General features: G+C 42.5%; 1 protein-coding gene across 1 annotated transcript in view; it reads left to right on the top strand.

Annotated features, from left to right (window-relative positions):
• Positions 1–21,800, top strand: part of psd3l (pleckstrin and Sec7 domain containing 3, like) — a 405,977-nt gene that overhangs the window by 297,683 nt on the left and 86,494 nt on the right. Inside the window, exons 8-9 of the mRNA XM_055642234.1 lie at positions 4,545–4,657; positions 10,121–10,179. Of these exons, the coding sequence (XP_055498209.1) occupies positions 4,545–4,657; positions 10,121–10,179 (172 nt within the window). The remainder of the gene's footprint in view (positions 1–4,544; positions 4,658–10,120; positions 10,180–21,800) is intronic.

The following is a 21,800-nucleotide window of genomic DNA, read 5'->3' as shown; positions in this document are numbered from 1 at the left end:
CGGTGTGAAGGTAGGGAGCCACATCATGATGACTCCTGTCACGGATACAAGTTGGTAATATTTACATTGGTTTGAATATTTACTCTGGTTTGGGATAACATAAGATTAGTTTATACTGCACAACAGGTATGGCTGGAGTAGCCTTTCAAGGCAGGCTCACAATTATGGGAGATATGGACTGATCATTTTCAACAGCCTCAAACCGCAAGTGCAGTATAGACATTTCTGAATAACTTCCATGTGATCATTTCCGCTCACAGGGTTCGGAGATAATTGAAATTTAACTGGATGAGGCAATGATACACTCAGTGGCATTGCATAATGGGCTAACTTCAGTTTCCAGATTATTTACCAAATCACTACAATCAGTGCTTTGACTGCACAGAGCTAACAAATAAGTGTTGTGGCCAATCTGGATGATATTGAACATACTGAACTTTACTAAATTAGCCTTATCAGCCTCATAGCTATATTTGATACATTGGGGTTCTAACCCGTCCAGTTAAATTTAAATCAAGCTGATACCAACTGAAACTATTGATTATTGGAATACAATCAATCCATTTATTTGTCTGGGATTCGGCTCTGAGACAAAAGATTAGACATCTGCTATTCCCAGCTGAAACTATTAAAGTCACAATGATGGACGAACAGTATTCAGCGTTGCTCCACTAAACCTCTCATCCGTAAATCTTCAGTCATTCACAAACTGATGCTATTGCTCAAAGATGGGGAATTTACTAATACCATCTCTAGTTACAGAGGCAGATGGGATTAGCACGAGTTATCAATTGTTCAGTCATGGTACCAACTGCCAATGGACACCAGGTGCATTCTGTGCATTAAAGGGTGTGTGAATATGCATAATCTGCATGCACAAGTCCTATGTGATACACTTTGGTGGTGGAGTATGTTAATCATTAAGGTACAATCAAATCAAAGTATCCGGTGATAGTTTTACTTAACCACATTTAGCACTGGTGTATTATCATGCAAATCAATGACAACACAAAATGAATGTGCGATCACAAGGTATTTAATGACATTGTGGATCGATGGAACACTAACGATCGAGATGCTTGCATCCAGGCTCAATCACCAGTTGCAAAAATACGAGGCATATCAGTGGCGAAGGGTGCATTCTCGCTACACAAGGGAGGAATGGTCTTTTATGTCTTCCTCCATTTGGCCTCATAGGACGGGTCATGCAAAATTCCCGCTTCTGGGTTTTTCATAGTGCCTGCCTGGGTGATTTACCCATGGTTCCCGCTGATGTTGGGGAATGAGCATAAAACCTTACATGTTTATTCCTGGACACAAAGATGCTGGTTCAGTTGTGATGTTGAAACCATCCTCTGCATGATAAATCAATTCATTGACTTACAGACTCTGAGAGACCGTTCCTGCGGCTCGGGTTGTCAAACCTAAAGCATTGGGAATGCTCACTGCAGATTGCAGGGATAGCACCAAATAGCAGCATTCCTCATAGGAGATGGGAAGTATTGTTTATGCTTCTTTACGTTAACTCGGCACGGATGACTGACATCTTGAAATTCAGTCTTATGGGATTATAACATTAAGTTAATTTTCCATTTACTGCACCTGAAGTACCTCCTCATCATTTGGCTGTGGTGAACATAAACCTCTCTGTCCGGTCTCACCCTCTGACATCTAGATTATGAAGGGTATCGTCAACTTAAAACTTCCCAGGTCTAGGGACGCAGAGATATGGGTTGTTAACATCGTGCTACGTCACTTCGCCGATGGGCACCAGCAACATCCCTGTCCTTGGTCAAACTCACTTACTAGTGGTTATGCCATGGTGCTGAGTACAGCGCTACGGGTCCAGTCATTGCTGCACTGGATAGGATGATCATATCTGTGGGCTATAATAAACATGTTTTGTTCATGATTAGTCAAGCAGAGTAGACAGGGACATAAGACCAAACTAGATGTTGCATATCCCATGGACCTTGGGTTGCGTGTAATCACGCATCTACACCAGTATGTCAAGGTCCCTAAGAGTCTTATAGACTCTGACTAGCTATATTGTTAGTTACATAAACCTCGTTAGAAGGAATCACTACAAACCTTCTCCAGAGGATTAAATGGGTCTGGCATATACTGGAGTGAACATTGACATTTTGAGTCTCACTCCACCAGGACCGCTATACCTCAGCAGCAGGGTTATGGACCACATCCTAGCGGCTGCAGGATGGTCAAACTATTGATCTGTCCAAATATTCAGATCAAACTCATTGCCAGATTGGGGGTATTTGCCAACTCTATGTTAGGTATGTTTCCTCCTGGTTGAGGGAGGTTACTATTGCACTATTGTTCATTAATAGCATCAACATGTCTATATCAATGTCATGTCTGAATGCAATATTAATGTTCACTCATCATTGGCCTACTGATGCAGTGTATGACGCCTGGACTCATTTCCACGGCATGAAACCACAGAGCTTTAAAATCTTCACGGAGTCACTCATGTGACTCCGAAGTAAAATAGTAAGATTAAACGAGAACTTACCAGTTTGAATTTTGATCTTTATTTTATGAGGAGTAACGTTGAGGGATTACGTGCCCTCTGCCCCCAGCCCTCTATCATAACGGTCAACTGGTATTATGATTCTCTTATCTTACTATGTTCAGTTCAATAACTGTTGTCTGTGATTTCACACCGCTGCTTTGAAATTGACACGCATGCGTACTGGCGGGGTCTTCACGTAATCCCTCAACGTTACTCCTCATAAAATAAAGATCAAACTTCAAACTGGTAAGTTCTCGTTTAATCTTACTATTATAGTACCTGTCATCTCTGGAAGCTCCTTCCATATACCCACCACCCTTTGTGTGGAAATGTTGCCCCTCTGGTTCCTATTAAATAGTTACCTTCTCCCCTCAAACCTTTGATCTGGTTCTTGATTCTCCTATCCTAGGTAAAAGACTCAGTGCATTTACTCTGTGTTCCCCTTGTGATCTTGTACATCTCTTTAAAATAACCTATCATTCTCCCGCTCTCCAAGGAATAAAGCCCTAGCCTGCCCAACCTCTGCCCATAACTCAGGCCCTGAAGCCCATGCAATATCCATGTAAATCTTCTCTGCACTCTTTCTGGTTTTGTGGGAATTAATTCAATATCTTTCAGCTCTTTGGTCTTTTTTTTATTCGTTCTATACTTAGCTTGTTGCTCTTCCCCTTGTGAATGCAATACTGCATTCCTCCCTCCGAATGCAATACTGCCTTCCATTTCTCCACCTTCAGTTAGGTGGGATGGGTTGACTTGACCCCCTTTGTCAAGGAGCAGTGTAACATTTATTAAAAACAGGCAGGTCAGAAAAGCCCTGCCAGAGCTCTCTCTGGTGCTCGCTTAATGTATGTAAGATTGGCCGTAATGCCTAAAACTCTTCCCAACTGCACAAGTGTTAATGGAGTGTCTCGGTTATCTAGCCCTGTCCCGGGCAGGCCATCAGTAATATCTGCACAGTACCAGAGACCTGGTTTCGATCCTGATCTCGGATGCTGTCTGTGTGGAGCTTGTATGTTCTCCCTGTGACTGCGTGGGTTTTCTCCGGGTCCTCCGGTTTCCTCTCACATTCCAAAGATGTGCAGGCTTGTAGGTTAATTGGCTTCGGTAAAATAAGTAAATTGCCCCTAGTGTTCGGATCGTGTTCCTCCCGTGTGTCGGAGACGCACAGGCTTCTGTAAATTGTCCATAGTGTGTAGGATAGAACTAGTGTGCAGGTGATCGCTGGTCGGTGTAAATTTAGCGGACAGAATAGCCTGTTTCCACGCTGTATCTCTAAAACTAAAAACTCTTGGTTTGATTATGGAGGTAGTGTGATGTGCTATCTAGTAAAGTAACCTTGTTGAGTAAAGTAACAATGAGAATTTGAAGGAAGAGCACCCTTATTAAAGTAGTTTTATTCGTAATTGGATGTGATCTTTGCCACACGTGCTTGTGCCGGCCGAGATGCTGGAGGTGACACTGTGGGTGAGACCAGTACCTGAATACTGAAAGGTCAGATGGCTTTTGCAGGCAAGGACTTTAGACTTTAGAGATGCAATGCGGAAACAGGCTCTTAAGCCCTCCGAGTCCACGACGACCAGAGATCACCCCGTACATTAGCACTATCCCACACACTAGGAGCAATTTATACCAAAGGGAACTAACCTACAAAACTTTGGTAAAAACATGTATTTGTAGTGTGGGAGGAAACCAGGGCACCCGGAGAAAACCCATGCAGTCACAGGGAGAACTTACAAACCCCGTACAGACAGCACCCATGGTCAGGATCGAACCAGGGTCTTTGGCGCTGTAAGGCAGCAACTCTACAACTGCGGCACTGTACCGCTTGGGCAAAATGCCCCTCAGATTTGATGCTTGACTTACCGTACTTGGGAGGATTCTGCTCGTATTTAAAGACAAAAAAAGCTAGATTTGTTTAGTCTGTGGTGGTCTTTATTACGATTGGACATCAAATATTTATTGAGGAGCACTCGATGATTGTTCTGCTTAATGCCTTTTTATTCTGTTGCAGATTTTTCTTGAAAGCATTTGCACTAATGGGAGAGACTCAGGAACGGGAGCGGGTTCTGATCCACTTCTCCAACAGATATTATCAGTGTAACCGGTGCTCTATTCCTTCACAAGGTAGGTTTTAATGACCAGTAGTGCATGGGCAGGCAGTGTTCAGTTACTCTTTTTATTTGTGCTTTTATGATTTTAGTCTTATAATGCATTTATTGCCTATCCCTAATTACTTTTTGAGAAGGTGCCAGTGAACCTTGAATCTGTGCAGAGGAAGAGGTGCTTATGCAGTGCTAATTAGGGTGGAGAGTTCTGGGGTTCTGACCTAGTGACAGGGAAGGAAGAGCAATATTGTTGTTGGTATAGGAGTGTGACATAGAGGCCAAATTTGGTACATGTGCTGCTGCCAGGTTGGTGTGAACAGTTAAAACCCCCTCACCTGGAAGAAACCTTTTACCCAAGAGAGACAAAATAGAGAGTACAGAGGAGATTTACTAGAATGTTGCCTGGGTTTCAGCAGAAGGTTAAGGGGGGACTTGATAGAGGTCTTTAAAATGATAAGAGGGATAGACAGAGTTGACGTGGATAAGCTTTTCCCACTGAGAGTAGGGAAGATTCAAACAAGGGGACATGACTTGAGAATTAAGGGACAGAAGTTTAGGGGTAACATGAGGGGGAACTTCTTTACTCAGAGAGTGGTGGCAGTGTGGAATGAGCTTCCAGCGAAGGTGGTGGAGGCAGGTTCGTTTTTATAATTTAAAAATGGATAGTTATATGGACGGGAAAGGAATGGAGGGTTATGGTCTGAGCGCAGGTATATGGGACTAGGGGAGAATACGTGTTCGGCACGGACTAGAAGGGTCGAGATGGCCTGTTTCCGTGCTGTAATTGTTATATGGTTATATATATATATGGACACAAAGTGTAACTCGGCAGATCAGGCAACATCTCTGGAGTAAAAGGATGGGTGATGTTTCGGGTGGGGACCCACCTTCAGACACTAGCACTTTGTGTCTATCTTTGGTATAAACCACCATCTGCTGTTTGTTGGTACTCAACCTATTACTTGCCAGGCTTTGTCCTTCCCCTCATCTCTTCCAGCTTTCATCTCCTCTTCCCCCTCCCCCAACGCCCTACAGTCAGTCTGAGGAAGGATCTCAACCCAAAATGTCACCTATCCATGCTCTGCAAAGGTGCTGTCTGACCCGTTGAGTTACTCCAGCACTTTATGTCTCGGTTTAGTCATAGTTTCCTTTAGCACTAAATGTCTCGCTGCCCACTCCAAAGAGTGGTCAAGAATCGCCAACATGACTGTAGATGTGGATTAGGATAGACAAAATAAGGATGTAACATTTCTACCCTCTGCAGAAACCTGGTAAACCATATTAATCTTTACAATAGTCTGGCAGTAGACTAGACATTTTCTTTCATTCTGCTCCTGCCACGAGGTTTGAGTTTCTGGATTGTTGTCATAGACCACGTGGACAACTACAGTGAAACTTTCATAATCTGCCATCCAATCATTCTGACAGTTTTAGACATTGGAGTTTTTTTTCCTTCATGTTATATTTTTTTCCTTAAGGCAAGAGACATTTAAACAGCTCACTTACCTAGACACAGAGTGAGAATTTTGAACACAACATTTTGTCCACCTGCATAGCCAAAGCCATAGAGCATGGAAACTGGCCCTTTGGCCCAAATTGCCCATGCTGACTAAGATGCCCCATCTATACTAGTCCCACGTGCCCTTGTTTAGCCCACATCCCTCTAAACCTTTGCTATCCATATACTTGTCCAAATGTATTTTTAAATGTAGTTAAGGGGCTGTCCCACTTGAGTGACCTAATTAGCGAGTTTAGAAGAGTTTGAAAAAATGACATGTTGAAGACCTCCTTCAACTATGTTGAAGACCAGATATGAATAGCTACGACTAACTTCGAGAAAATTGGACACCGAATAGTGGAGAGTGAAGACGACCTCCTTCGATCTCCTTCGACCTCCCTTCGACTATGATGAAGACTATCTATTACTACCTTCGACTATCCTCGATTACCTATGACTAACATGCCGACCTACTACGACTAAACCTACGAGTAAAAAAAGTATTGATTTTTTTTCCATGGCGACCTTTTTTTACTCAAGGGCATTTTTTAACATATTGAAAAAAACGGTGTGACCTAGCTGAGGCCTAGAGTACGTGGAGACCACTCTTAAGCTTCAAGGAGAGTTACGAAGACCTCCTACGACCTCGTGTCGACCATGCTGCGAATATGAATCTTGGGCACACTCGCCAGAACTTGCGGATTAGGTCGCCCAACTGGGACAGGCCCTTTAGAGTACTTGCGCTCTCCAGTGTCCAAACCAGCCAGCCATTCTGCTTATTTAACCTGGTGCATTCTAATTCTCAGTGGCCTTGACTTGACTGGGCAGGTCAAATCTGCTAATGATGTTCAGGTAAACCCCACCGGTTGAAACAATTGCTTTGAAGAGTTTATTTTTCAGTTGATTTTCACACCGAGGGTGGTGTGTGTATATGGAATGAGATGACAGAGGCAGTGGTACAATTACAACATATAAAATACATTTAGATCAGTGCATGATTAGGAATGGTTTGGAAGGATGTGGCCCTGGCATAGGCAAGTGAGATTGTCTTGGTTAGCCAACTTGGTCAGCTCGGATGAGTTGGACTGAAGGGCCGCTTTCTCTGCTGTATAGCTCTCTCTGTTTAGCAGATGTGTGCCTCAGCATTTTATTTCTGTGAAACTCAAATAATAGGAAGCTGACAAGGTGAATAATGCTGCTGCATGAAAGAACGGAACTTAATATTATTTGACATTTAAATTTTATGCCTTTTCCACTCTGCCACGTTTATTGTGTGATAAAGAATACTGGAATCTGGAGATATTTTCACAAATAAGACTGCTGCTCTTTTGTTTAAATGAGTTTATTGTCACTTATACTGTGGTACAGTGAAAATCTTTTTGTTGCGTGCTAAAAATCAGTGCAAAGACTATGATTACCATCAAGGCATCCACAGTGTACAGACATATGATAAAGGGAATAGCGTTCAGTGCTTGGTAAAGTTTGATTAAAGATAATCCAACGGTCTTCAATGAGGTGGATAGTAGCCGAGGGCTGCTCTCTAATTGTTGGTAGGAAGGTTCAGTTGCCTGACAACAGTTGGGAAGAAACTGCCTCTGAATCTGGAGGTGTGCGTTTTCACACTTCTAGACCTGTAGTTTGCAATTCCAGAAAATCGTACAACGATTGAGTTTTTAGCTGGAAGACAGCATGTTAGGAACTGTAGTAAGAGTAGTTTGACTCAATGGTTCCAAAAGCTCTCATCGTTGGATGCATTCCTCATCTTGTGCGGTTCTAGTGTACACTAATTGATCAAGCATGTCTCTTGTGGCACCAGGCCACTATCTGCCGGATACGTTACATCCATCAGTATTTTGTTCCTATGCAGAAAGGTGGCTGCGTTTAAAAATAATACAGTAGTGTAAAAGTGAGCATTAGTCAATATCTTCCCTTCCTCCTGGTCTGCTGTTGCCTGCTTTGTAGTTTCCCAAAATGTATTGATTAATATTTGACTGCAAGAATCCTGTCAAAATATGATGTGACTCAATGACAAAACCCTTCTCTAGGTGAGAAATACCTGCTTTTTCCAGCTAGTTCTAACGTAATTATTTCTTATTACTGTAGAAATTTTAATTTTGACATGAAATAGAATACTGAATTGAGTTTTCTAGGTATTATTGGCTGAATTTCGTGCATTTATTACAATCGATTTTGACACACAAAATTCTGCAGTTCAGTTTTTCTTGTGTCTAAAATGTTCAGAGTTACATTTTTAATAATTTTCCAATTGATTGTTTCTGTCAAATTGGGAATCTCAAAATAAATGGATTAAATGTAACCTTGTGCAAGTGATTTGGTGTTTGCAGTATCATTATCTAATTTTACTTGGAATAAGTAGTAATTTTATTGCCCCAGTTTATATCTGGTGATTAGTTTTAGATATACATTATGGAAACAGACCGTTTGGCCCACCAAGTCCATGCTGACCTTCCATCACCCATTCACACTAGTTCTATGCTATCCCACTTTCTCATCCACTTCCTACAAACTGGGGGCAATTTTTACAGAGGTCATTTAACCTGTAAACCTGCACATCTTTGGGATGCGGGAGGATGTGCTGACATTGGAGAGGATCCAGCGAAGGATCAGGAGAATGATCCCAGGAATGATTGGGTTAATAAGATGGGCATTTGATGGCACTTGGCCTGTGCTCGCTAGAGTTGGGGGAACCTCATTGAACCTTACTGGATAATGAAAGACCTGGTTGGTGTGGATGTAGAGAGGATGTTTCCACTAGTGGGAGAGTCTAAAACCAGAGGGCACAGCCTCCAAATAAAAGGATCTACCTTTAGAAAGGAGATGAAGAGAAATGTATTTAGTCAGACGGTGGTTAATTTGTGGAATTCATTACCACAGAAGGCTGTGGAGTCTGTCAGTGGAAAATTTTAAGACAGAGTTTGACAGATTCATGATTAGTACGGTGTCAGAGGTTATGGGGAGAAGGCAGGAGAATGGGATTGAGAGGGAAAGATAGATCAGCCATGATTGAATGGCAGAGTAGACTTGGTGGGCTGAATGGCCTAATTCTGCTCCTATAAGTTATGAAACTGGAGCAGTTGGAGGAAATTGAGATTGTGCAAACTCTGCACAGACAGCACCCGAGATCAGGGCTGAATCTAGGTCTCCAGCGCTGTGAGGCAGTAACTCTACCTGCTGCATCATGGCAAATGGCAAATATACACTCTTCAATCTCTTAGGTGGGTTAAATGTTGAGTCCTGTAAATGGTTTGAATGATATTCATTAATTCTGCTGTTGAGGTTGAGTTTTCACTTGGAAAGGTTCCAAAGTGGTGTTAGTGAATCCCTTGTGAGATGTAGGACGATCTCAGCCCAAAGCCGTTCTGTTCTTGACCTCCTGGAGAAAGGAGGTGTAAGGGATGCAAATGTAGATAACATCATGGGCGAATGGGTGCTGTAAGCCAATCAATGTTGTATGTTACAAGATTTCTGCACCCACTGCTCTTTCGGACAAATTTGGTTGGGGGCGCTACAGGTGTTTAGTTTAGAGATGCAGTGTGAAAACAGGCCCTTCAGCCCACCGAGTTCACCCCGACCATCTGCCCCTGTACACAAGTCCTATGTTATCCCACTTTCCCATCCTACACACTGGGGCAATTTACAGAAGCCAATAAACCTGCAAACCTGCACGTCTTTGGAATGTGGGAGGGAACGGGAGCACCATGTGGAAACGCACACAGTCACAGGGAGAACATACAAACTCTGCACAGCACCCCAGATCAGAATTGAGCCTGGGTCTCTGCTGTTGTGAGACAGCAACTCTACCGCTGATCCACCGTGCCGTCCCATAAACAATATGTGAATAAACAATATCTCAGTTCATTAGTTGGTTGACATGTTTAATCAAACATGATTTGTCAGGTTATGGACCAAGAACTGCTTTGCCAATGGCTGAACACTCACTCAAGCCTTTCCGTCCTTTTACAGATGGAGTCCATTGCCTTACTTGTGCACTGATGTTATTGAATACAGACCTCCATGGCCATGTAAGTATTTGAATCCATTATTGTGTATGCAATCTGAACCGATAGTTAGATAGTAAAGGTAGAGAGTTTAAATTATAATGGATGACTTTATACATTATACGGGCGAAAAAATGATATTTAGTTATAGTCACAAAACAGGCCTTTCGGCCCAACTTGCCCATGCTGACCAAGATCCCCCTTCTATGCTAATCCCACCTGCCCGCATTTGGCACATATGTTCAGAGTTGCATCTGAATGTGGGGTTATCCACTTTGATGGCAAAAACAGAGGGCAGTTTATTATCTGAATGGTGTCAAGTTGGGAAAAGGGGAAGTACAACAAGATCTGGGTGTCCCCGTTCATCAGTCACTGAAAGTAAGCATGCAGGCAGTGAAGAAAGCTGAAGGCATGTTGGCCTTCATAACAAGAGGAGTTGAATATAGGAGCAAAAAGGTCCTTCTGCAGTTGTACAGGGCCCTAGTGAGACCACACAGAGTATTGTGTGCAGTTTTGTTCTCCAAATTTGAGGAAGGACATTCTTGCTATAGAGGGAGTGCAGCGTAGGTTTACAAAGTTAATTCCTGGGATGGCGGGACTGTCATATGTTGATAGAATGGAGTGGCTGGGTTTGTATATTCTGGAATGTAGAAGGATGAGAGCGGATCTTATTGAAACATAAAAGATTATTAAAGGTTTGAACACGCTAGAGGCAGGAAACATGTTCCCGATGTTGGGGGAATCGAGAACCAGGGGCCACAGTTTAAGAATATGGGGTAGGCCATTTAGAACGGAGATGAGGAAAAACTTTTTCACCCAGAGAGTTGGAAATTTATGGAATTCTCTGCCTCAGAAGGCAGTGGAGGTCAATTCTTTGGATACTTTCAAAAGAGCAAGAGAGAGCTCTTAAAGATAGCTGAGTCAGGAGATATGGGGAGAAGGCAGGAACAGGTTACTGACTGTGGATGATCAGTCATGATCATATTGAATGGCGGTGCTGGCTCGAAATGCCAAATGGCTACTCCTGCACCTATTGTCTATCCCTCTAAACCTTTCTGATCCTATCCATATGTCTTTTAAATGTTATAGTACCAACTACCTCCCCTGGCAAAGTCGTAAAAAGCTGGAGTAACTCAGCAGGTCTGGCAGCATCCCTGAAGAACATGGATTTGAGACTTTTCGCGTTGGGAATCTTCTTCATTCTGAAGAAGATTCAAGATCTGAAACGGCCCCTGTACTTGTTCTTCATGGATGCTGCCAGGCCTGCTAAGTTACTCTGTGTTTAAGAAGGAACTGCAGATGCTGGAAAATTGAAGGTAGACAAAAGTGCTGGAGAAACTCAGCGGGTGAGGCAGCATCTATGGAGCGAAGGAAATAGGAAACATTGCCTATTTCCTTCGCTCAATGGATGCTGCCTCACCCGCTGAGTTTCTCCAGCATTTTTGCCTACCTGCTAAGTTACTTGTGTTTCTTTCTCTTTCCTTGCTAACCAGCATTTGCAGGTCCTTGTTTCTACTTCCCCTGGCAGCTTGTTCCATATATCTATCACCCTTTGTGTGGAAAAGTTGCTCCTCTTGTTCCTATTACATCTTTCCCCTCTTGCCTTCAACCAATGTCCTCTGGTTACTGAGTCACGTACTCTTAGTTGGGTTTATTGTCACGTGTACCGAGGTACAGTGCAAAGCTTTTGTTGCGTGCTAACCAGTCATCGGAAAGCCGATGCGTGATTACAATGAGCCATCCACAGTGCACAGATACATGATAAAGGGAATAACATTTATTCCCTTTTACTCTCCAGTTGTTGATAGGATGATTCATTTGCCTGATAACAGCTGGAAATAAACTGTCCCTGAATCTTACTCTGGGGAAAAAGATTCTGTGCCTCAACCCTAACTATTTCCCTCATGATTTTATAATCCCCTCATATTTAATAATATTGAATCTGCAAAGTGTTGCCTATTAGGATTAATAATTTCCTAATTTGATTCTAATGTGTAGTTCTATATTTAGAATGCAGTCTTCACGCTTAATTTGCCTAAATTGAATCAAATTGCTTTGCCATCCATGGTCGTCATAATATTTCCCCAGAATTGCTAGTTCAGTTTACAGTGCATGCTGTGAAGGAATCCAGCAACATATTTATTTATTCACTTTGTCCCAGACCCGTCAACGTGGTTATCAGCAAATATTGTTACTAAAATGAATTTCTGTTCACAGTTGACTGATTTGGATTGAGAGTCATTGCTGTCAATCTAATCTTGTCTTTGCCTGATTTAATAACATCATTGCTTTTTGCACTTTTTTTTAGACCACTCCATCATATGATTGTCGAATTAATTTATTCACCATCTTTCTTCATAAAGATTCTGCTCCTTCACGTATCTCACCCATGCTTCCAGAATTATTATTTTTGTGTGTAATGTGCCAGAGTCATTGGCAAACACTGTTGACAGGGAATGGGGTTGTTTTTTTTTCAACTTGGAATAAATATTACAAAGAGTGCATTGTTCCACTTTATGAAGAAAAATCTATTGACTCTTTTGAACTTGTGCAGTCATTATATTTGCTGTACAATTGACTGCTGTGCAATTTGCAGCACCAATGCATAACCGGATAGGCGATGTAAATGTATTTGGTATAAATAGCACACTATCAATCGTATTACATTGGGGAAAAGACAGTGCAAGAGTACAGAGCATCAGACCACCCTTATTGTTAATGTCTGTTGAATCTCTGCTCTCGTTAAATAGCTTCGGAGTTTCGACCTTGGCTCAGGTAGGAAACAAGATATTTAGTAAATGGATTCAACATTCACAGACCATGCACAGTTTGTAAATTCGATTTATCGCACTGGTTTTAAGTTCTCGTTCTCACTTGGGATCCTGTCACAGGCATTGCAAGAATTGTATCAGACTGTGGATGAACAGCACGTTGTATTAACAGCATTCTTGATTCTATTGGTGTCACACATTGGAGCTTTAGACCCTCTTAAAACAAGGATGTGAATGTGATTAATTCAAGATGGATTTGGGCCCCCTTGTAATTCAAAAGGCTTCTGTCTCCATTGCTAGTCAAAAAGACAAGGAACTGCAGATGTTGGTTTGCAAAAAAAGACTGATTGCAGGAAGAAAGCTAGGGCAGGACTTCTCCTTTATCTTCCCCTTCCACCTATATTCTTCTGTCTTCACATTTTGTGCCCTTTCTATCCTTATTGGCTTATCTCACACCCTTTTTTGTCTTTTCATCTCTAGCCTTAGTCCAACCACCTGTCTATCAAACCCCATCTCCTGTATCCACCCATCACCTACTGGACTTTAACCCCTCTTCCACTAACTCCATCAACACTTCACGTTGCTTCGGCAAAGCCACCAGCACAATCGAGGATGTATCATCTTGGTCACTCCTTCTCGAGCAAGAGGTACAGAAGTGTGAAAACACGCACCTCCAGATTCAGGGACAGTTTATTCCCTGCTATTATCAGACAATTGAACCATTCTATCACCAACTAGAGAGCAGTCCTCATCTACCATCCACCTCAATGAAAACCCTCAAGACTATCTTTAATCGGACTTTACTACACATTATCTTGCAATAACCAATATTCCCTTTATCATGTATCTGTACACTGTGGACAGCTCAATAGTAACCATGTGCAGTCTCTCCACTGACTGGTTAGCATGCAACAAAAAGCTTTTCACTGTACCTTGTTACATGTGACAATTGACTAAACTAACCTGAAATGAGAGATTGACACTAAGGTCTGAGAATTTTTTCCTACTCTAATTTTTGTGTGGATCTGGCAGGGCTGGTGTGATCCTCATTGAAGAAAATCAAGTCTGAAGTCTGTCACATGTGTAGGAAGGAACGGCAGATGCTGTTTTACACAAAGTTGGAGTAATTAAGGATCAGGCAGCATCTCTGGAGAAAAAGAATAGGTGATGTCTCGCGTTGAGACCTTTCATCTGTATCACCTGCCGCACAGATGACAATGGAGCATTGTAGGCTCTACCCTTCCTTGGCCCTTGTTGCTTTTTGCATATCTTTCATGCATTTGTTTTAGTACCTTCTATATCTCTTGTTTCCCTTTCCTTGTCTGAAGAAGGATCTCGACCCGAAATGTCACTATTCCGAGTACTCTGTCACATATTTGTTTGCAAATAGAATAAAATACCTTGACATGAGCAATGCGATGTTGTATCGGAATTGTATACAGCTTGCATGCTTGTCAGCACCTTGCCTTTTGACATGAACCCACAACCCTAGAAAACCAAATCAGCCTTATTTACCTTGTGAATGAACAGGGCTGTTGTATTGCAGTCGTTCACCTCTATCTACGTGTCATTACTGCAGGCAAAAGTTAGAGTAAAGCATCTTTACTGCAACAGAATTTTCAACCCCCTTTTCATTTAATTTTATCAAAGAGAATTTGTTGTCATAAAGTAACTGCAGCTGCTTCAGGTGCAGTTGATCAGTAGTGCCTACAGATGGCACCACTTCCCCACCGCAGAGGAAATGGGACACAAAGTTTCTTCTGCAGTTGTATAGGGCTCTGGTGAGACCCCATCTAGAGTATTGTGTACTGTTTTGGTCTCTTAATTTGAGGAAGGACATCCTTGTGGACTCATCACCCACACCAATTCCTGGCACCACATCACTCCAGTCCTCAAACAACTTCACTGGCTTCCCATCTCCCACCGGATCACCTACAAAATCCTGGTCCTCACCTACAAAGCCCTCCACCATCTATCTGGCCCCCCCCATATCTCACTGACCTCCTCTCCCCTTACTAACCCTCACGGTCCCTCAGATCCACATCAGCTGGTCTCCTCTCCATCCACAAATCCAACCTCCGCAGTTTAGGGGACAGAGCCATCTCCAGGGCAGCTCCCAGGCTCTGGAACTCCCTCCCCCAACTGATCCACAATTCTGAGTCCCTCACCATCTTCCAGCCCCGCCTCAAGACCCATCTCTTCACCTCTGCCTATCCTTAGCCCCACGTCCCCCTCCCTTTTCATCTGTGCTTGAATTGTTGCTCATTTTTTGTTTTGTTTTGTTTTTGTTTTTTGCCTTGCCTTGTAAAGCGACTTTGAGTCCCTGAAAAGCGCTATATAAATTCAATTTATTATTATTATTATTGTGATTGAGGCAATGCAGCGCAGGTTCACGAGATTGATCCCTGGAATGGCGGGACTGTCATATGAGGAAAGATTGAAAAGACTAGGCTTGTATTCACTGGAGTTTAGAAGGATGAGGGGGTTCTTATAGAAACATATAAAATTATAAAAGGACTGGACAAGCTTGATGCAGGAAAAATGTTCCCAATGTTGGGCGAGTCCAGAACCAGAGGCCACAGTCTTAGAATAAAGGGGAGGTCATTTAAGACTGAGGTGAGAAAAAACTTTTTCACCCAGAGAGTTGTGAATTTATAGAATTCCCTGCCACAGAGAGCAGTGGAGGCCAAATCACTGGATGGATTTAAGAGAGAGTTAGATAGAGCTCTAGGTGCTAGTGGAGTCAAGGGATATGGGGAGAAGGCAGGCACAGGTTATTGATAGGGGACGATCAGCCATGATCACAATGAATGGCGGTGCTGGATCGAAGGGCCTCCTCCTGCACCTATTTTCTATGTTTCAAAGTGCTAGCTGGCATAACTCAGCGGGCCAGGCAGCATCTCTGGAAACTTGGATAGGTGATGTATCGGGATTCTTCTTCAGATTGATTGTAGGGGGGGGGGGGGGAGTGGGACGGAGAAAGGAGGGGCAGGACCAAGCCTGGCAGGTAATAGGTGGAAGGTACACAAAAAATGCTGGAGAAACTCAGCGGGTGCAGCAGCATCTATGGAGCGAAGGAAATAGGTGACGTTTCGTTTGAAGAAGGGTTTCGGCCCGAAACGTCACCTATTTCCTTCGCTCCATAGATGCTGCTGCACCCGCTGAGTTTCTCCAGCATTTTTGTGTACCTTCGATTTTCCAGCGTCTGCAGTTCCTTCTTGAACACAGGTAATAGGTGGATATGGATGCTGGGAGGGATGGGGTTTGATAGGCAGATGGTTGGACAGGCCAGAGATGTAAAGATAGAATGTTATTGTGATTAGTATATAAAATGCCAGAGATATAAAGACAGATGGTATGAGACAAAAGTTTTGAAGAGTTTGGATTCTTTGCTAAGTCTAACCACTGCAATGCTGGGAATCTTACCTAGAGGGCAGCACAGTAATGCAGCAGTTGACTTGCTGCCGTACAGCACCAGGGTCCCGGATTTGTTTCTGACTATGAGATGGTGTCTGTACGGAGTTTGTACATACTCCCCGTGACTGCAGGTTTTCTCCTGGTCCTTAGTGGTAGAATGCTCGTTAGAGAGGCAGGCAGGAGATTCTGTGGCAGCAATCAAGACTCGAGGATGGCCTAATTTGAGGAAGGACATTCTTGCTATTGAGGGAGTGCAGCGTAGGTTCACATGGTTAATTCCCGGGTAGGCGGGACTGTCATATGATGAAAGAATGAGTAACTGGGCTTGTATTCACTGAAATTTAGATGGATGAGAGGGGATCTTATTAAGGGATTGGACAAGCTAGATGCAGGAAACATGTTCCCGATGTTGGGGGAGTCCAGAACCAGGGGCCGTTTAAGTCCAGAACCGTTTAAGAATAAGGGGTAGGCCATTTAGAACTGAGATGAGGAAAAACTTTTTTCACCCAGAGAGTGGTGAATTTGTGGCATTCTCTGCCTCAGAAGGCAGTGGAGGCTGATTCACTGGATACATTCATAAGAGAGTTATATATCGCTCTTAGGGCTAGTGGAATCAAGGGCTATGTGGAGAAGGCAGGAATGGGGTACTGATAGTGGATGATCAGCCATGATCACAATGAATGGCAGTGCTGGCTCGAAGGGCCGAATGGCCTACTGCTGCACTTATTGTCTATGTATCTATGTCTGTTGCCTTCCTGGTTGCAGGGTCCAGGACAGGTGGGAACCTTTTCATGTTGGAATGCCGCATCAAGTTAGCTGTAACCTAATAAGGCCGCGTCCAAGAAACGTCAATTAGATATACTTCAAAATGTACATTATTTTGTAAAAATCTAACTACTATGTACTACCTTCAAGAAAATGAAAAAAATGTTGTTAATTCTAAAGTTAACAAATCTTTTAATGACTTTGTTGTGACTGCTTTTTGTGGGAAAGCATTTGAATATTTGGTTGTAACATGGAGGCATGCAGTTTCAGCTGATCTTCTAGATGGGTATCCGTCATTTGTGACCTTAAGGGCATCTTGATTTGGGTTAGGTAGGAGAATGTAGATTTGCAGCAATAAGTGGTTGAAAAGTAAGAAAGCATTTTTCTTGCATGGTGCCGAAAACGTGGGTATTCTACTGCAAACTAAGACTTTGCCTCCATCACAGTGAGGATGTGCTTGGTGAACTCACTGTGGTGGATGTTTAATTGGTGTTTATTGTATGTTTTGTTATTATTGATTCTGTGTATGACTGCAGGCAACATAGTTTCGTTCAGACCGTAAGGTCTGAATGACAATAAAGGATCTATCTATCTATCTATCTATCTATTTTTCCATATTTCAATCAGATCTTTCTTAAGGACCTGTCCCATATGGGCGACCTAATCCACGAGTTCTGGTGTGTTTGCCCTCGACTCATATTTGCAGCATGGTCACCACGAGGTCGTAGGAGGTCGTCGTAACTCTCCTTCATGCTTGCGAGTGGTCTCCGCGTACTCGAGGCCTCAGCTAGGTCGCGGCATTTTTTCAATATGTTAAAAAATGCCCGTGAGTAAAAAAAGTCGCCAATGAAAAAAAACGCTACTTTTTATACTCCAACGTTTAGTTGTAGTAGGTCGGCATGTTAGTCATAGGTAATCGAGGGTCGTCGAAGGTAGGTCGAAGGAGGTCGTCTTCACTCTCCACTATTCGGTGTCCAATTTTCCCGAAGTTAGTCGTAACTAGTCGAAGCTGGTCTTCAACATGGTCGAAGGAGGTCTTCAACATGCCATTTTTTTCTAAACTCACCAATTAGGTCACCCAAGTGGGACAGTCCCTTTAGCGTCAAATAAGGACTTTAAAATGTCATCTTCTGAGAGTTCATCAATTCCATCTGTAGTTCTTTAGGAGCCTTGGAGACGTGAGGTTGAAATGCTAATTTGAGTGTGATGTCATGATTCTCAAATTCAGTGAACCTTTCATTGTATTCTTTGATAAGTCTATAACAGCTGCTTATTCTTCAAATGATTCGCATGAATCCTCCTGCTCATCAATGACCTTCGCTAACTGGGGAAAAAATTAATCCGAAATTTCATTTCGAAGAACAGTTTTGAAAAAAGGATAGCTTTTTTAGAAATGCTTGAGTATTTGCCACATCATGTATAGACTTAGTTATACCTTGCAAAGAAACATTCAAGTCATTTTGCAATGACATGATATCACACAGAAATGCAGTATTTCTAAAGAAATCTTCTTTCAATAATTTGCATTGCTGATTCTGGTCTTCATGAAATTTAATTATCTGTTCTCGCAAAGATAAAACCTAATACACTATACAATGATATGGCAAATCCACACTGAATGCCTCATCGTCCAACTTTAGCATATTATGAAACTGGCAATGCAGTGTTGCATTTGCACGAATATAGTTAACAATACTTATAATTTGTTTCAAAGTGTCACTTGATATAGTAGATTTAGCACAGAGGTAAAACTAAGTCTATTTATGATGTGGCAAAAAATTCAAGCATTTGCTGATGTGAGATACAATGCAAAGAAATGATAGCATCTTGATCTGATAATACCTTTTTTTATCTGGGCAATAAACCCTTCAAGTTTTTCTGTCATGGAAGGTGCACCGTCTGTACATACACTCACTAAATTAACCAAATCCAGTCCAACTTCACAACATTTATTATTGAAAGTTGTTGAAGAAATCTATTCCTTGTGTTCTACCCATAAGAGTGCCCAAAGCGAGTAACTCTTCATAGCAAAGAAAATCTTCTGTTATGGCCCGAATGAAGTATAAAACCTGTGTCAAGTCAGTGGTATCAGTTGATTCATCCAAAGCGATTGAATAATTTATATATTCCTTCTGGAGTATTGCGTGAAGTTGTTCCTTTACGTTGAGAGCTAGCTAATTCATCCTAATCATGCATTTACAAACGTGCTCGGCTCTTCTGCAAAACCCTCATACATATTAACAAAAGGAAGGACACCTGGACCTCACCTTATCCTCAACCTCCATCTAGGGTCCAGACTCCTTGGAACTGTGACCCACAGCTTGCAACTTTCACAGAAAGAGGCCAAGCAGGCTTTGCAAATACAGCGATTCTCAATTTTGTGACATATTTTATTTGTCCAATGACAAAATTTGGATTCATTCAAAAGGCCGCACTTAATGGCCTAGAAGGCCGCAGGATCCCCACCCCTGGTTCAGGATGTCTCTGATCGCCTTCACAACATTCTCGAGGGGGAGGATGAGCAGTCAGAGGTTGTTGTGCACCTTGGCGCAAATTATGTGGGAAGGAAATGGGAAGAAGCCCTGTGAAAAGGTTAGACAAAAGGTTAAAAAGCAGGACGTCTAGGGTAGTGATCTCCGGATTGCTCCAGGCGTCATGTTCTAGTGAGGGTAGGAATAGGAAGATAGGACAGATGAATACACGGCTGACGAGTTGGTGCAGGAGACTGAGATTCAGATTTTTTCGATCATTGAGTTCCCTTCTGAGGCAAAGGTTATCTGTACAAGGGGGATGGGTTGCACCGTAACTGGAGAGAAACCGATATTCTGGCAGGTGGGTTTGATAGTGCTACACGGGTGGTTTAAACTAGATTGGCAGGGGGCTGGGATCCAATGCAGGAGTTAGACAAGTGAGAGGCTGGGAGCTAGTTAGAAAGGTGATGAAAGTTCAGTGGACAGGATAGGTAGGAACACCGCAGGGAGTGAAGAAGGACTGAATTTCATGAGAGTCCTGATGAGTAATATGGATGAACACAGCATAGATAGTTACAGGCGATTGGGACTTTGCACCCATTATAGAAACCTGGCTAAGAGAGGGATAGGACTGACAGTTTAATGTTCCTGGGTACAGATGTTGTAGGCAAGAAGGAGGTGTTGGTAAAAGAAGAATGTGTTGCTTTATTAATTAACGAGAAAAGGAGGCGTAGGATAGAAACGAAGAGCTACAAATAGACACAAAATGCAAGTACCTCAGCGGGACAGGCAGTATCTCTGGATAGAAGGAATGGGTGACTTTTTGGGTTGGGACCCTTCTTCAGACAGAGTCAGGGGAGAGGGAGATAGAGATATGGAAGGGTAGGTGTGAAAACAAGAGATCAAAGGGGATGAAGTTCAAGGAATGTATAGAATAGATCATTGTTAGCTGAGGAGAACGTGACAACGAGGCATACAATCTGTAAAAATGTGATCAGGAGGACAATCTAACTAGTCTGAGAACTAGGATGGGGAGGGATAGAGGGAGAGGGAAAGCAAAGCGAAGTCAATATTCAAACTGCTGGGGTGTAATCTACCCAAGTGAAATGAGGTGCTGTTCCTTCAATTTAAGTTGGGCCTTGCGCTGTATAAGATCATGAGTGGAATAGATGCGGTAAATGCACCGTCATTAATCCAAAATAGGGGAATCATGAACTAGGGATCATAGGTTTAAGGTGAGAGGTGAAAGACTTAATAAGAATCTGAGGGGTACCTTTTTCCACTGAGGGAGATGGGTATATGGAACGAGCACCTAGTGGAGGCAGGGTCTATAATAACATTTGTAGAGATAGGAGGGGTTTGGAGAGATGTGGGCAGATGGGGCATTCTGTTGGTAAGGGCAAGTCGGGCTGAATGGCCTGTTTCTGTGCTGCATGACTGCAACTTCTCTGGAATTGTTTTTGATTTTTCAATGATTGTAATTAAGTTATCTCTGATATTGAATAGGCCTAACAATAAGAAACCAGTTGTATCTGGCTGGAGATGATCTTTGTTGCTTTACGACCAGCTTCATCATGCTGTGCCTTTTGATTCTAAAGTTTACTCTACTTAAATGCAAATTAGTTTGCACGTGTGGCTTTGGTACAATCGGTGGCAAACGGGAAAAGATTTTCAATCTGTCACATGCTATAGTGATTAGTTCAGAGTCTGTGAAGCCGCATGATCTCCAGAGAGAACAGGAAAAGAAAATGTAAAGTTTAATTTGGGAAATCCTGGTCTAATGTTTCATGAAACTCAGACCGTACTCTTTTCTCCCTGGGTGTGTTTACATTGTTGTTGTTATTGGACACTAATCATGTAGGCGTGCCTACTTCTCAAACAAAGTAATGCAGTTGGAGACAATTTGCAGATATGTTGGTTTTGCTGGACGTTTTAAAGCCTCAACATGCAATACTGTACTGTTATAGCAATGTAATGATGTTGACCAGAATTGGATTTCTTTACATTTCCAACCAGAACATTGCAATAGGTCGGGTAAAGTGTGGAGAGAGATAAGCAAGTCGGTCTGAAGAATGGTTTCGACCTGAAATGTCCCATTCCTTCTCTCCAGAGATGCTGCCTGTCCAGCTGAGTTACTGCAGCATTTTGGGTCTACCTCAGGATAATTACCTTTTTTAAGGGTGTTTGCACTGATCAGAAATTTTAGCACTATTTCTTTCCG

The sequence above is a fragment of the Leucoraja erinacea genome, chromosome 1 (assembly GCF_028641065.1).
Source record: "Leucoraja erinacea ecotype New England chromosome 1, Leri_hhj_1, whole genome shotgun sequence".
Taxonomy (NCBI): Eukaryota; Metazoa; Chordata; class Chondrichthyes; order Rajiformes; family Rajidae; genus Leucoraja; species Leucoraja erinaceus.
Note: the sequence above shows the minus strand (reverse complement) of the source record. Positions and strands in the feature narration are given on the sequence as shown.